At 46.5% G+C, this 15,142-nt stretch overlaps 1 protein-coding gene across 1 annotated transcript; it reads left to right on the forward strand.

Annotated features, from left to right (window-relative positions):
* Positions 1-945: 945 nt before the first annotated feature.
* On the forward strand, positions 946-11,383 carry gal3st4 (galactose-3-O-sulfotransferase 4; the record flags this gene model as incomplete). Its single annotated transcript, XM_083640628.1, has 4 exons — positions 946-968; positions 4,635-4,751; positions 8,353-8,653; positions 10,268-11,383. The coding sequence occupies 4 exons, from the start codon at positions 946-948 to the stop codon at positions 11,381-11,383; spliced, it is 1,557 nt and encodes a 518-aa protein (XP_083496754.1).
* Between the last annotated feature and the right edge of the window lie 3,759 nt (positions 11,384-15,142).

Below are 15,142 nucleotides of genomic sequence, written 5' to 3' on the forward strand. Positions count from 1 at the left end.
AAACGCAGGCTACAAAATGCACTTCAGTACCACATAGATTTATTTCAACCCATTAACCTTGAATGTGTTATGTAGGCCTATATCCTCATAGTCTAAAACCTTTAAGCGGTATTGTGCTTTTTTGTGGGTAATAACTTTTCTTTTTCTGTTGATTAGGGCTGGGAATCACCATGACCATGTCACGATACAATTTAGAAAAATATTGTGATATTGTGCAAGTTATTAACTTTTTTCAACTGCAAATTATGTCCCAAAGGGGGGAACAAAACTTTGTCAACATCTGTTTTATCTAATGAGATCAAGTTTCCAGTCTGTTCATCTCACTTCAATATTTTTATTGCAGCAAAATGGGATCCAGACTGACAAACAAAAATCTGTCATTAACATTAATGACAACATTACATTCATTTAATGTAAAATATCGCGATACCTGGCATTTGTGCGATATGATTTGCCACACAAAATATTGTGATACAATGCTGTATCGATTTCCTCCCATCCCTACTGTCAATAAGGCTTTTATTTTTGGAAAGTGTGACCGGAAGTACTCTTTTATATTCTGTGTGGCTTGACGGTATCTTCGTTCCAACCTGCTTGCAAGCTACTGTCTGAGTCACAATCAAAGACTAAAAAAAAAACAGACAACGCGAAGCAGAGCTTGCCCCGCAGCCGCACTGCAAGCGCTCTTTCTGGGGAAGCTGCAGCGCGAACACACAGGGGCAGCAGCACAGAGTAGACGGGAGGAATAGTCAACAGCAGCGGGAACAAAAACCTCCACAACACCTCCCCCTGGTTCTCTCCCGGCGCAGCACCATGGCCATGCATCCACTCAGCCGCGCCGTCACCGTGGTGCCCATGATGGCTTGACCGGGACCCTCCGCTCCGCCGAGATGCGCCGTGCCTTCTGCCCCTACACAACAACACCGGGCCGGGGCTCACACAGACATGCTTTTCAGACGGAGAGCCAGGTAAGAGACAGACTCGGTGGATCGGTGGTGGGAAAAACCCCGGGGCGGAGGGCGCTTTGAAACGGGATCAGATGGAGTGATTGTGGGGCAAAGAAAAGGCAGCGGCGGACGGGCTGTGATCCTGCAAAGAAAGAGAGCGAGAGGAGGGGGGAGAGGAGAGGGAGAGGGGGGGTCTCCTCCACTAAAGGCCTCTCTCTCTCCCGTTAACAGGCATTATATCGCTCAGTGAGCAGCTATTATAGAAGTCATGCTGTCTGTCTGTGTGGATTCAAATGAAAGCTCTATTATATTTCCCAATGGCTTCTTTGTCTGCTGTGTTGTAGTGCAGACTGTGGGAGTGGTGGGGCCACTGGCCACTGGCTATGTGCATCAATGCTCTCAATGCATGCTCGCTTAACCTTTTCACTTGTATCATCATTCATAATAATAATAATAGCTTTTATTTAGTGTTTTTTTGTGACACACAAAGCGTTTTACATATCGGGGTGTGTGTGCCATAGACTGCAGTCAATAAAGGTGTGTGTGTGTGTGTGTGTGTCTGTGTGTGTGTGTGTGTGTGTGTCTGTGTGTGTGTGTGTGTGTGTGTGTGTGTGTGTGTGTGTGTGTGTGTGTGTGTGTGTGTGTATGTGTGTGTATATTGCATTATATATGAACCCATCTGGTAACATTACTAGTGTTGCTAAACTATGAACTATGAATTTCATAAAGGTTACTATTATACTGAGACTCGTAAGGTGGCACTAAATTAACTGAATTATTATTCATAATAGTAATAATAATACATGGGACTTATATAACGCTTTTCAAGGACCCAAATACAGTATATGCTTGTTGAGGTGGGGTCCCTCCTCTACATCGCTCTGTGTAACTGTGTTCGAGAGAGGTCTTCACAGGTCTACCTGGACCCTCTGAGACCAGGACCCGTACGGGTTCGGGTCCATGTTCTATTATGGTCAGTCGAGAACTTGAACAGTCTTTCTGTTATGTTGATCTCCTTTAGGCTAACATACGTTGTGTCTGACATGATACACGTTTTTAGCAGGAGAATTACATTTTTAGCAGCTATTTTAAATACCACAACCAGGATTTGTCAGGTCCATGTCTCGGGTCTTCGCTCTCTCTGGGACATGCACCAGTCTGAGTCAGGTCTGTAATATCTCGGGCAAAAACGGGTCCGGTATAGATTTGAGACCTTCTTCACAGCAGCCATTTTGTGTCTAAACTGCAGGGTAAACACAGGTGCAACCAAAACATTAATGAGGGTTTCCAACTTCCAATCCATTTAGGTTTTCCAGTGCCGGGACCCTCATTAATGTGTTGGTTGCACCTGTGTTTACCCTGCCTTTTAGAGACAAAAAGGCTGCTGTGAAAAAGGCCCCTTCCATGATATGAGGGCCATAAGTAATGAAATTCACCGAAATCACCGGTGGCAAACGACCTTATGACATTTTACAATTTGTCACTTCCTGATTTTGCAAAACTTCTGTAGAACTACAGCCTAAATTTATCCTGTGATAAACAAACACACACACACACACACACACACACACACACACACACACACACACACACACACACAGGATTAGTATTACCAGCGGACCTCTGTCTTCGCCAAAATACAACATGTAAGGTAATTTGCAAGGGAACCTTCACTTGACAAGTGACAGAAATGGTAGATTCACACAGGATTAAAAACAGCACTCAGCTGTTCTTGCACCAGTGCAGGCTTGCAGACTAAGTAACACCACATTGCGGTTGTTGTGACCACTTCCTATTCTGTATTGGCTTGCGTCTGTCTGGCATACATGACAAATTGGATCTGTAAACAAGTTGTCACTAGTCTCATCGTCTCTCTGGTACTTTCCCCCCTTATTTATTTATTTTTATTTTATTTTTTATTTTTTCAAAGGTCAGTTTCTACTCAAAGAAGAGACAGGCACCTCTGATGAGTTATCAGTGGCTATATATACTGGCTCTGGTCAATTTGTTTTGGGTGTGCAATATATCGTAAGGGTTTGACGCATATGGGTTTTTGAAAGGCCAATGGTAATATTTCTGGACTGAATCTGCCAATAGCCGATGCTTTGTTATCTTCATATTTGCATGTCCAGAATAACACCATGAGACACTAGAACTCTCAGGTGGAACCCAGCAGGATTATTATGATAATGCACAATATTGCATTTTTGCTGATATCTGATATGCCGATATTTTCCAACTCTTTTGACCGATTGCAGATGCCGATATACTAGAGCTGTCACTTTTTCCAAAAATAAAGTTCGAACGAACTTTAATTGACCCACAATTTGTTCGAATATATCCGAAAAGTATCCGGGGCCATGGTATTCCAAAATATTCTGTAGTCTGTAGTTTCCAATAGCGAGCCCTTATTCACATGCCAGAGCTGATGCTCAAAATTGTAACCTGCAATACACCACCAAACCACTGAGCACCCAACCGATACATCTGGCGCTGTGGAGCAGATGAAACCCAAAGTGACACAGCCTAAGAAGAAGGTCCCGTTTTATAATGTTGTGAGTGGCGTTGAGGCTAGTGTTGTGATTGTCCGCTCCTGGCTTTGTTGTTGTCTGCATCAGAATCGGCCGCGCCTCCATTTTGTCTTGTGTCTCTCATCAAACAACAACTTGTGTGAAGAAATGTCAGGTGGTCAGGATAGGTCAAGCTGTTAGAGCGGAGCGCCCTCTGCTGGATCATCAAGGAATTACAGCTAAAAAAATCCCCCCGCAGCAAAAAACAACAACAACCCAATATTATTATTATTTTAATTCGGATGGGTCAATTACATATCGAACATCCCCCCCTCCCCCACATTCGAAGTTACATTTGAATTTCGATTAAAAAGTGACAGCTCTACGATATACTGTATGCGCGCATTTTCCCCCAACATAATTTCGAAGAACATAGAGTCTCTCCTGGAGCGGAATTAACACATTATTATGGCTATCGTCGTGACGGCCCACTGGCAGATGCAGACATCTGATAAACACATTTTCAAAACGTACACATTCACTGGGCAAAATAAGAAAACTAGTTCTACTTAGGTTATGTAAAACATACCATATTTTTATTTTCCGTATGTCACTGTAAGATTCATCGGACTTCAACATGCTTGGTTGGTTGCTGGGTTAGCGTAGAAATGTTCGTTACGGGCCGATGCCGATCTTTTCATTTGAAAGCCTTTATCGGCCGATGAGCGACGATGTGCCGATACCTGCTGCTGTACACAGTATGGATTCCATAGAGACACTTCCAGGAAGTGTGAATGTCCTGGAATGTGAGCAGTGGAACAGGTACTTTTAGTCTGTGGATGTTTTCAGCCAGGTTCTTCCTCATCATGATGTCTTAGTCATGTTTGTTGTATGAGTCATCCAAACCTCTCTCTCTCTCTCTCTCTCTCTCTGCCCCCTCGCTCTGCTTGTTGTCTTGCTCTCTCTACCCCCCCTCCCGCCCTCCCTACCTCTCTCCTGTCTTTTCTCTCTTCCCACGCTCTGCCAATCTCTCCATCACATCGACATCGTCCCCCCCTCTGTTTTTCATATGACTCCATCTTGGTTTGTACCCTGTTCCACTCCATTACTCCATCATCTTCTCTGCCTCATTCTCTACCCCCCCCCCCCCCCCCCCCCCCCTCACTCCCCCGGGCAGGATGTTGCGGTGGCTGGTCTGCGGTCGGTTCGGGCCGGTCTGGATGTGGAAGGCGCTGCTGCTGTTCGTGGCCATCGCCTTCGCCGGCCAGCTGCTGGGGGTCATCTTCAACAAGAGGTCAGAGGTCAACGTTAACTCACGTTAGATGGGCATGGATGGACGACGCACACATGGGCACAAGAGACATGTGCACTCTCGCCCTCACAAGCAGTGAAAGTATATTATTAGCCTCTTAGCTCTAATTAAGGACAATGTTGCTAACGACTTATTAATGATAGCGTTACTAACTACTAACAACAGTGACCAGTAACACCTGTTCACCAAGTCTGCTTGGTTTGGAGGAGATCTGATGACTGGAGGAGATGTGGTTGTTTAAAGTAATACTGTAGTTAATAGTCGGCCGACGGTGAGAGAAATCATACTGATTGGCTGGTCAGCTGGTAGAGAAATCGCTCTGATTGGCTGGTCAGCTGGTAGAGAAATCACTCTGATTGGCTGGTCAGCTGGTAGAGAAATCACTCTGATTGGCTGGTCAGCTGGTAGAGAAATCACTCTGATTGGCTGGTCAGCTGGTAGAGAAATCGCTCTGATTGGCTGGTCAGCTCGTTAAGCGAAGTGGTGCAAGAGAAGAGAAAGAGGGCACGCTGTAGTCTGTGCAACCTTTGGCACAGGCGACAGTCAGCCTTTATTGCCCCTAGTTCTTTGACGTGGGTTTGGTGTGTCTGTCTGGGCCTTAAAGGAACACTCTGCCCATTTTCAACCAGCTTTGTATCATTAGAACATCAGTAGTATATCAGAAAACTGTAAACTGTTTTGAAGTCTGTCATTTAATTTGACAGTTATTGAGTGTTAAAGTGTGGACCAGTGACTGGTCCACACTAAGTCAAATTAATAACTCATTAACTCAAATCAACTCTCAATAACTGTCAAACTAGATGAATGATGAATAGTTTGACAGTTATTGAGAGTTGATTTGAGTTAATGAGTTATTAATTTGAGTTAGTGTGGCCCAGTGATGTCACTGGTCCACACTTTAACACTCAATAACTGTCAAATTAAATGACAGACTTCAAAACAGTTTACAGTTTTCTGATATACTACTGATGTTCTAATGATACAAAGCTGGTTGAAAATGGGCGGAGTGTTCCTTTAAAGTGTTAGCATGAAGCTACTATAACTCATAGTCAATGCTAAAGTGTGGACTGTTCCAGGGTTTCCACTATATACATTTACGTACGTAGCAGCGACGAATAACATACTGTTATTCACCTTATGTAGCCACGCCCATTTGACCCGGTTGTGTGGTTGTGTCGTGACTTCCGGCCAAAAAAGAAGAAGGGGAAAAATCGCCGGCTGCTCCAATATCATCTAACTCTGAATTAACTAATAATTTAGCCAATTGTATGTAACATACCAAATAAAAGCAAACGGCAATGTATAAGAAAGCAACGCCAAGTAACTGGCTCTTTACTTCTCGCATTCAAGGGAATTACGTTAACGTCTGCGGCTCTTATAGACGTGATCTCATCTGACTTGATTTGTATCACTCAGACCGCAGCTGCGGGCGATGTTCAACGCCTTCCTGTTCTAAAAACAGCTTTCTTCTTCTGACGTTCTTTTGTATTTGGCACCATGACCACCGGAAGTGATAACACAACCCGGAAAAATTTGGCCCACCCCCGCGTATGAACAACATAAGGTGAATAGGAAGGTAAAGATGTGCAATTCTCCAACCGCCGGAGTACTACACGTGTAAGAACCCCCAACTCACTGGCTCAGCTGAAGAAGGAGACCAGCCCAACATTCCTTTACAGTCTGCAGTGTATTGTAAAGACTGCAGGCCGTGTGCCTGAGGGGAAAGTCCTCTCCACTGTAACCTGCTGCTCTGTCTACACACACACACGCACACGCACACACACACACACAAACAAACACACACACACACACATACACACACGCACACACACGCACACGCACACACACACACACACACACACACACACACACACACACACACACACACACACACACACACACACTCCTCTGTTACTGCTTCACCAGATAGGCACACTCTCTAGGAAGGGCCTCTTTCTTTTCTTTCTTTTCTCTCTCTTTGTCTTTCTTTCTCTTTCTTTCTTTTGCTTTCTTTCTTTCTTTCTTATCGCTTCCATTTATGTGTGCTCCTCCACCGCAAACACACACACACACACACACACACACACACACACACACACACACACACACACACCCCTCTATCCTCTTCCATAAACATCTGGGTCTGAAGGTCCTGGGGGAGGTTTGGGTTGCGGTCCCTCTGTCTGTCAAGAAGTCTTTGTGTGACTCTGGGTTGTTCTCAGCCAGAACATAAAAACATGGCCTATAAATATTCGTCACCCCAAACCGACCCGACAGCTCCACTGGATTACAGCCACAATTTACCAAGAACAAAAGCAACTTGATATTGTGGACTGTGGGTCACGACAAAAGAAGACACTGAGGATGTCATCTTGGGGTTTGGGAGGAAAAAAGTGCTCAACATTTTTCACCTTATTTGTGATAATCGACAGAGTAATCAATAAGGAAACTAATCGTTTGTTGCAGCCCTATGTGAGATGTTGCTCTGTGAAACACAACCCAACCAGCATCATCGTCTCTTCATTCAGACCAATCTAACAGGACTACATGAGTCAAAAGTTCAAGTGGGATCCTTGCGGAGGTCAAAAAGGAGTGGAGAGCAGGAGAACTTGAAAAGATCCAAGGCAACAACTGTTTCAGGACAAATAATGAAAACGTCTTTCTTGTGGCATGGCTAACCAAGTTAAAAACAAGGTCTTACACACGTCAACTCCGCAGAGCCTTCATCAGGGAGCTGCAGAGCTGACATGCGTGCGTATAGGGCCTTGTTTTTAACTTGCTTAGCCATGCCACAATAAAAGCCTTTTAATTATTTGTCCTGAAACTGTTGTTGCCTTGGTTCTTTTCAAGTTCTCCTGCTCTCCACTCCTCCTTTTTGACCTCCGCAAGGATCCCACTTGAACCTTTGACTCATGCTTCTCTGCAGCCACACCAAAGAGCACCTGTTTCAGTGATTTTACCAAGGTCTTCCTCATCATCCCTTCTCCTAACAGGACTACAGTTTGATATGGGGCTTTCAAAGTCTGAGACTGTGGGCCTCCCCTAACTTAGACACAACTTGGATAAAGAACCCCCCCCCCATATCACGATTATGTTATTTGATCCCATTGCCACTCGACAAATTGAGCCAAGATAGTCTGATATTGCTGTTGACATGCTTCAGACTTATGGAATTATTTGTCTATCTAAATGCAAGCGGTCTTACAAGCAATTTGAGAGCATGATTTATCAATTTCACGTTCAGATTTTGCACCCTTTGACTCACAAAGCCCTCGTGTGTGCTTAAATTTACATACGGACTACACCAAATAACAAACCTAAAGAGGTCTGTCTGAAAATATTTTTTTCACAGCAAACTTCCCCAAAACTACTGTATCTCTGAACTATGTCTTCCAAATCACACACATTAGGCTATTCTATATGATCTCATGTATAATGTCATATATGTTCACTTCCATTCACTGAGCCTCCACTGAAACGGTTTATAGCCCCGGGGAGGCCCGCCTCCCACTTTGAAAACCCCTGCTCTATGACCTTAGCATGCAACGCTAAAGGCAACCCCACCCCTCCGTGTGTCCCACAGCAGCGTCCAGCCGGCCCCTCGCTCGCTCTTCTCGTCCCCTGAGGCGCAGGGCCCCTCTCTGGGCTCGTGCCGGCCCCACACCCACCTCATGTTCCTGAAGACCCACAAGACGGCCAGCAGCACCGTGCTCAACATGCTCTACCGCTTCGGCGAGGAGCGCCACCTCCGCTTCGCCCTGCCGCTGGGCTACCAGCTGGGCTACCCGCTGCCCTTCAACGCCCACCGGGTCAAAGGTTACCGCGGGCCCGGGGCCGTGGAGTTCCACATCATGGGGAATCACATGAGGTTTAATAAGCCCGAGGTGAGTCATGTGGTGGAGGGGGGGTGCGGGGGGGTCTTGACTCGTGGGCTTTACCCAGCTGTTGAGTGTTACAGGGTTACGCCCATTTATGGGACCTTGGGATCTGGTCCAGTCCTGACCTCTATGATGGATATATGGTTCAATTTATTCTAATATATGACATTAGAATTTGCTGCTTGGTGGTGCCCTATTTTTTTGTTATCATTATAATTCTTTCTTATTTTTCTCCGTTAAAAGTGTTTGTGCAGCAACAAAAACCGTAAGACCGAAACTCACCAAAATGGCTTGCAAATTCTACCCACTACTCAGGCACATAAAATGACACTCATTGACCTCAAGGTGCCGCTATAACAATAATGTTATTGCAATTATCTCGAAAATGGCTTGAGAGGCAACATTCTTTCATCATTTTAATCTCTCAAGTCATCTGCATCTGGTTTTCTGCTTCAATCTGCTTGGACCCCAAGCCCAGTATATTGTCGCTTATTTCGTGGCAGTATTTGTTGTTTTGTTGTTGTTGCTGCTGCTCTGCGTTTTCAGTAGAGAATTTGAGTGCCCCTTGGTCTAAATGAGGGTTTCCCACCCTGACAAGAATCTAAATCCTGCGGAAACCGTGAATACTTGTAATTCCTTTTGGAATTTAAAGGTCAAATGTAAAGATATTGATGGCGGGTGGCATTATTCCAAAAATATCAGTTGAACCCGATACGCTGAATGATAGAAGATGTTGATAAAGGGAGAGAGTGGAGCCGGGAGGTGATAAAGAATGCAGAAAGTGAACAGTGTTTTCTTTATTGCCTGGACTTGTTTGCAGAGCTGAGGCGATGATTTGCAGAGCAGCAGTTGGCGCTGTTGCAGCAGCATAGCAATAGCATTAGCAGAGATGTTTGTTTTAACACTGAAATGATCGAGGATATGATGCTGGAAGTGGTGCGGTCGAATAATTTAACCAGTAGGGCTGCACAATTAATCAAAATATTATCGAAGTCGCAATATGGCCAAGTGCTATATATCGCAGGAGCTGCAATTATTTGATAAAGGTAAAATGTGTCACAACAACATAGCATTAAATGAAGCATTGTGGTTCTACAGAGACGCCCCGGCCTACAAATCATATTCTCCAGATGGAAGGGAACATGCTTTTTTGCTTTTATTTTTTATTTTTTTCAGTGAAAATGAAATGCAAAAATGACCATTACCACTAAAATCGTGATTAGTGACTTATATCGCAATCACAATATATGTCAATATAATCACAATATTATTTTATTTATTTTATTTTTTGCATATTGTGCAGCCCTAATAACCAGTCTTAGGCAAGTATCATTAGAGTTAGTTGAATATATTGGTTTGTTGATACAGTTGTAATGTCCCATGGTCTAAATGCCATTTCAGTGACTTTCCCACCCTGACAAGAATTTAATTAAACAAGCACAGTCTGTGTTTTTACTTCAGCCATCTTCATTTGACTTCTTCCGTTTATTCCTCTTCATCTTCTTTACTATTTTTTCACTCCCCCTTTCCCTTTTTTCTCAATAATATTGCAACCAAATATTGGACCAAAAATAAACCAAATCTTATTTCTATGACATTTTGAGTCATGTTGTTTTGCAGGTGGAGAAGGTGATGCCTGCAGACACGTTCTACTTCTCCATCGTGCGGGACCCGGTGTCTCTGGCTGAGTCCTCCTTTGCCTACTACAAAGAAGTGGCGCCCGCCTTCCGGAAAGCCCGAGGCCTGGGCGACTTTGCGGACGAGCCCAAGAAATACTACGACCCCCGTCTCCGTAACAACCACTACGCCCGCAACCTCCTGTGGTTCGACTTCGGCTTGGACCACAACGCCAACTTCTCCGTGGCGCTGGCCCAACGGGGCGAGGCGCTGATCCGCAAAGCCTTCAAGCTGGTGCTGGTGTCGGAGTACTTCGACCAGTCCATGGTCCTGCTCAGACACGCCCTCTGCTGGCCGCTGGATGCCGTCGTCTCGTTCAGCCTCAACGCCCGGCAGCAGAAGCCGAGCGGCGGCGTCGGGGGAATGAGCGGGAGCTGGGTGGGCAAAGCGGCGGCCGCTGCCGCGGCGGCCGGCGTCGGCGTCCGAAGCGGACGGCAAGCCAAGACGCCCCCCGACCTGTCGCTCACGCTGGAGCAGCGGGGTAAGCTGCGAGAGTGGAACGCCTTAGACTGGCATCTCTACAAGGCCTTCAACCAAACATTCTGGGAGGAGGTGGAGCGGTTCGGCCGCGCCCGGATGGACCAGGAGTTGGCCCTGCTCAGGACGCGGCGCGAGGTCCTGGCCCGGGTCTGCCTGAGGGACGGCGGCAAGCCCGTGGAGGCCCACCGCATCCGAGACAAAACCATCCGTCCGTTCCAGAGCGGGCTGGTGAAGATCCTGGGCTACGAGCTGCAGGCCGGGCTGGACAACGCCACCACGCAGGCCTGTCTGAGGATGATCCGTCCGGAGATCCAGTACAAAGACCTGCTGGACGCTAAGCAGTTCCCGCGGGTTCTGCCGGCCCAAGCCCAGCCCGGGCAGCAGGGCCAGGGGCCGGTAATGGCGGCCGCCGCGGCTTATATAAGACCGGACTCCTCCAGGACAGGAGAGAGGCTCGCGGTGGGAGAGGGCGTTGGGAGGACAGTGAACGAGGCGGAGAGAGACTGGGACGGAAGCCGGTTAACGAGGAGCAACCAGACTTGGGTACGAGGAGGACAGGGGAAGGTGAGGTTGAGATAATGTGGGATGAGTTACACTACTTTTACGGTACTTTCACCTTTTCAACAATAGGACCAATGACACTGAACACTGAGCCCAGCTGTGGGTTTACGAGTGAGAAAGGGAAGCGAAGCGTTCCTCCTTTTTGCACTTCCACGTTAAAACGTTCTGGTTGTGTTTGCTTTCTTTCTTGAAGACCGTCTCTCTGCTTTATGTAGTTTGCATCGTTCTCCTGGACTGGACCTTGGGAATGCCTGGAATGTTTTCACGGCTGCGATGGGGATGCTGAAGGAGACTGGTACTGGGAGGATTCAGGAGAGAGCGGAGCAGAGCGGAGCATGCGTGTGGAGGCATGCTCAAAGTGGTGGCCGGTCCTGGTTTTTATTATAGCTTTATGTGAGAAAGCAGACTGACACACACACACAACGGCCTACACACTATTTTATTCCTAGCACATGTTCCGTTTTTACATTTCTTTTCCATTGTCATGACCTGGGCCCACATGCTATGAAGCTTCTCGAAATAAGGGTACTTAGATAGCAGCACTAGAGTGATACCACTTTTTTCCCATTGTTGATGTGGATTCTAAAATACTAGCCAATAGCGTACTGGAGGTTGCTGGACAGAAATAACTGAGGTAAAAATGTTGGAGAGATTTAGTTTTTGGTCTCTGATGAGCTCAACTGTTTTAGCCTGGTACCTGATGATGATGAAGGCTGGGTAACTGTTTTAGCCTGGTACCTGATGATGAAGGCTGGGTAACTGTTTTAGCCTGGTACCCGATGATGAAGGCTGGGTAACTGTTTTAGCCTGGTACCTGATGATGAAGGCTGGGTAACTGTTTTAGCCTGGTACCTGATGTTGAAGGCTGGGTAACTGTTTTAGCCTGGTACCTGATGTTGAAGGCTGGGTAACTGTTTTAGCCTGGTACCTGATGATGAAGGCTGGGTAACTGTTTTAGCCTGGTACCTGATGTTGAAGGCTGGGTAACTGTTTTAGCCTGGTACCTGATGTTGAAGGCTGGGTAACTGTTTTAGCCTGGTACCTGATGATGAAGGCTGGGTAACTGTTTTAGCCTGGTACCTGATGATGAAGACTGGGTAACTGTTTTAGCCTGGTACCTGATGATGAAGGCTGGGTAACTGTTTTAGCCTGGTACCCGATGATGAAGGCTGGGTAACTGTTTTAGCCTGGTACCTGATGATGAAGGCTGGGTAACTGTTTTAGCCTGGTACCTGATGTTGAAGGCTGGGTAACTGTTTTAGCCTGGTACCTGATGTTGAAGGCTGGGTAACTGTTTTAGCCTGGTACCTGATGATGAAGGCTGGGTAACTGTTTTAGCCTGGTACCTGATGATGAAGACTGGGTAACTTGTTTTAGCCTGGTACCTGATGTTGAAGGCTGGGTAACTGTTTTAGCCTGGTACCTGATGTTGAAGGCTGGGTAACTGTTTTAGCCTGGTACCTGATGTTGAAGGCTGGGTAACTGTTTTAGCCTGGTACCTGATGATGAAGACTGGGTAACTTGTTTTAGCCTGGTACCTGATGTTGAAGGCTGGGTAACTGTTTTAGCCTGGTACCTGATGTTGAAGGCTGGGTAACTGTTTTAGCCTGGTACCTGATGTTGAAGGCTGGGTAACTGTTTTAGCCTGGTACCTGATGATGAAGGCTGGGTAACTGTTTTAGCCTGGTACCTGATGATGAAGGCTGGGTAACTGTTTTAGCCTGGTACCTGATGTTGAAGGGTAGGTAACTGTTTTAGCCTGGTACCTGATGATGAAGGCTGCGTAACGGTACTCGATTTTAAGGTATCGACCAAAATAACTCAACACCGAAGTAGTATCGAAACTTCCCCAGTCAAACGATACCGGCACTCAATCCTTTTTGTTCACAGATCTAGAAAAGAAAGATGATTAGTATGGATTTGCTCACGGCCAATCACCGCAAACGTTCAATTTAATGCGACGTGATTGGCCCACTAGCAGCTACAAACCCATACAGTCTGTGGCGGTGAAGTTGAGTGTGTGGTGTATGTGACGGAGGTGGCAGTTCAGCGTGCCCAGATGCCACCAAAACTGGCTACACTACATACCTGTGGCGTCTGAAAAACAATTAAGTATTCTATTTCTATCAGTATCACTTTAAGGGTGCTGGTATTATAACGTTTTTAAACGATAACCAGCCCTACTGATGATGATGGTGTCAGTATTGGTGCAGCCCAGAGTAGGACCACTAACTAGGTCTCCTGGAATACCTCTTAATAATATGAAAGGCAGAAGTGATCCTGTGCTTCTTCTGACGATGATGACCTCTGCAACTCCACAACATAAACATTCAAAATTTCGCCCAGCTTACGAAACCGTCTAGAATGCAGGAGGAATGTGTCTGTCCGGTACGCTTCCCCCCACTGAGGCATTCCCCTGGGAAACCATCTGTCTGACATGCTGCCACGTGTGGGAAAAATGGCGTTTATGCGGGTGTGGGAGAAGACGTGAATCTCTAAGCAGCTACAGTACATCTTAAATGTTATGTACCCCCCCACACCCACACCCCCACCCGTTTGCCTGCCTGCAGACGGCAAGATTTACGAGCGACCGAACCGCGCGAGGTACGAACGACCAATCACACACGAGCGTTCACTTCAGTTCAGCCCGGCATATCTCTACCTCTCTGTCAACGTCCGTGTGTGAAAGTCTCATCACTCACGTGCATATCAGAGCCATCCAGATATTAAGAGTTGAGTCATCTCCATTCACTCCAATGGACCCGTTTTTTTTTAACCTCGCAATAGTTCCTGGAAGTAAGGTTCCGGATTAAGCATCGCATTATTTTAAGCATTCAAACGGCCCACCACGTAGGCTACTTCCTGGAACTATCAACTATGGTTGATGCTATGTGCGTCACATGACGATCAAGCAGTTTGACTTCCGTTGGCGCGACTCCGTTCAATGGCTCTGGTGCATACCTTGAAATCTGGCGCCATGTCACTCTCTCTCTTTCACACACACACACAGACAGACACGTGTGTGTGTGTGTGTGTGTGTGTGTGTGTGTGTGTGTGTGTGTGTGTGTGTGTGTGTGTGCGTGCGTGCGTGCATGCGTAATGACATTGACTGACTTGTTTTCTTGACAGTCTTTCTTGTGGTTTGCTCTTCACATCCACCCCCGCACAGAGGCAGCACACACTTTCTCTGCCATGGCTGTTGGGCAACATGGCAGCCTCATTGCTATTCACTCCCACTGCCGTTTCACACTCCAGTTGCCGGTCAGATTCTCAGAGCGTCTGGTCATCAGCTGTCCCCTCTCTCTTTCCTGACCGCCTGGTTAGCTGTCCCCTCTCTCTTTCCTGACCGCCTGGTTATCAGCTGTCCCCTCTCTCTTTCCTGACCTCAATCATTTGTAAGGTAATGGATAAACTACCACTAATTACACACCTGCTAAGAAAATATGGCTGTCACTCCGGGCCACCTGCTGGCACATAGTTGGAATGACACCGTGGTTTAAAAAGTATTCACACAGGCCGGAATCTAAATCAGTGGTTCTCAAAGTTGGGTCCGGGGACACTCGGGCGTCCTTGAGGAAGTCCAAGGGGGTTCTTGAGGAGAGTCCAAGGGGGTTCTTGAGGAGAGTCCAGGTGTCAAAATGACTTAATAGTTTAGTTTAACTATAATTAAATTCACTGGAAATTATCCCGAGTTACAGAATGTCTGAGAATGACTCCTAATCCTAGGATTTATCTCCCCACTTACAGTGCCGTCTGCCGTGTAGGTCCCCTCCGATA

The sequence above is a fragment of the Poromitra crassiceps genome, assembly GCF_964638095.1.
Source record: "Poromitra crassiceps genome assembly, chromosome: 7".
Classification (NCBI taxonomy): Eukaryota; Metazoa; Chordata; class Actinopteri; order Beryciformes; family Melamphaidae; genus Poromitra; species Poromitra crassiceps.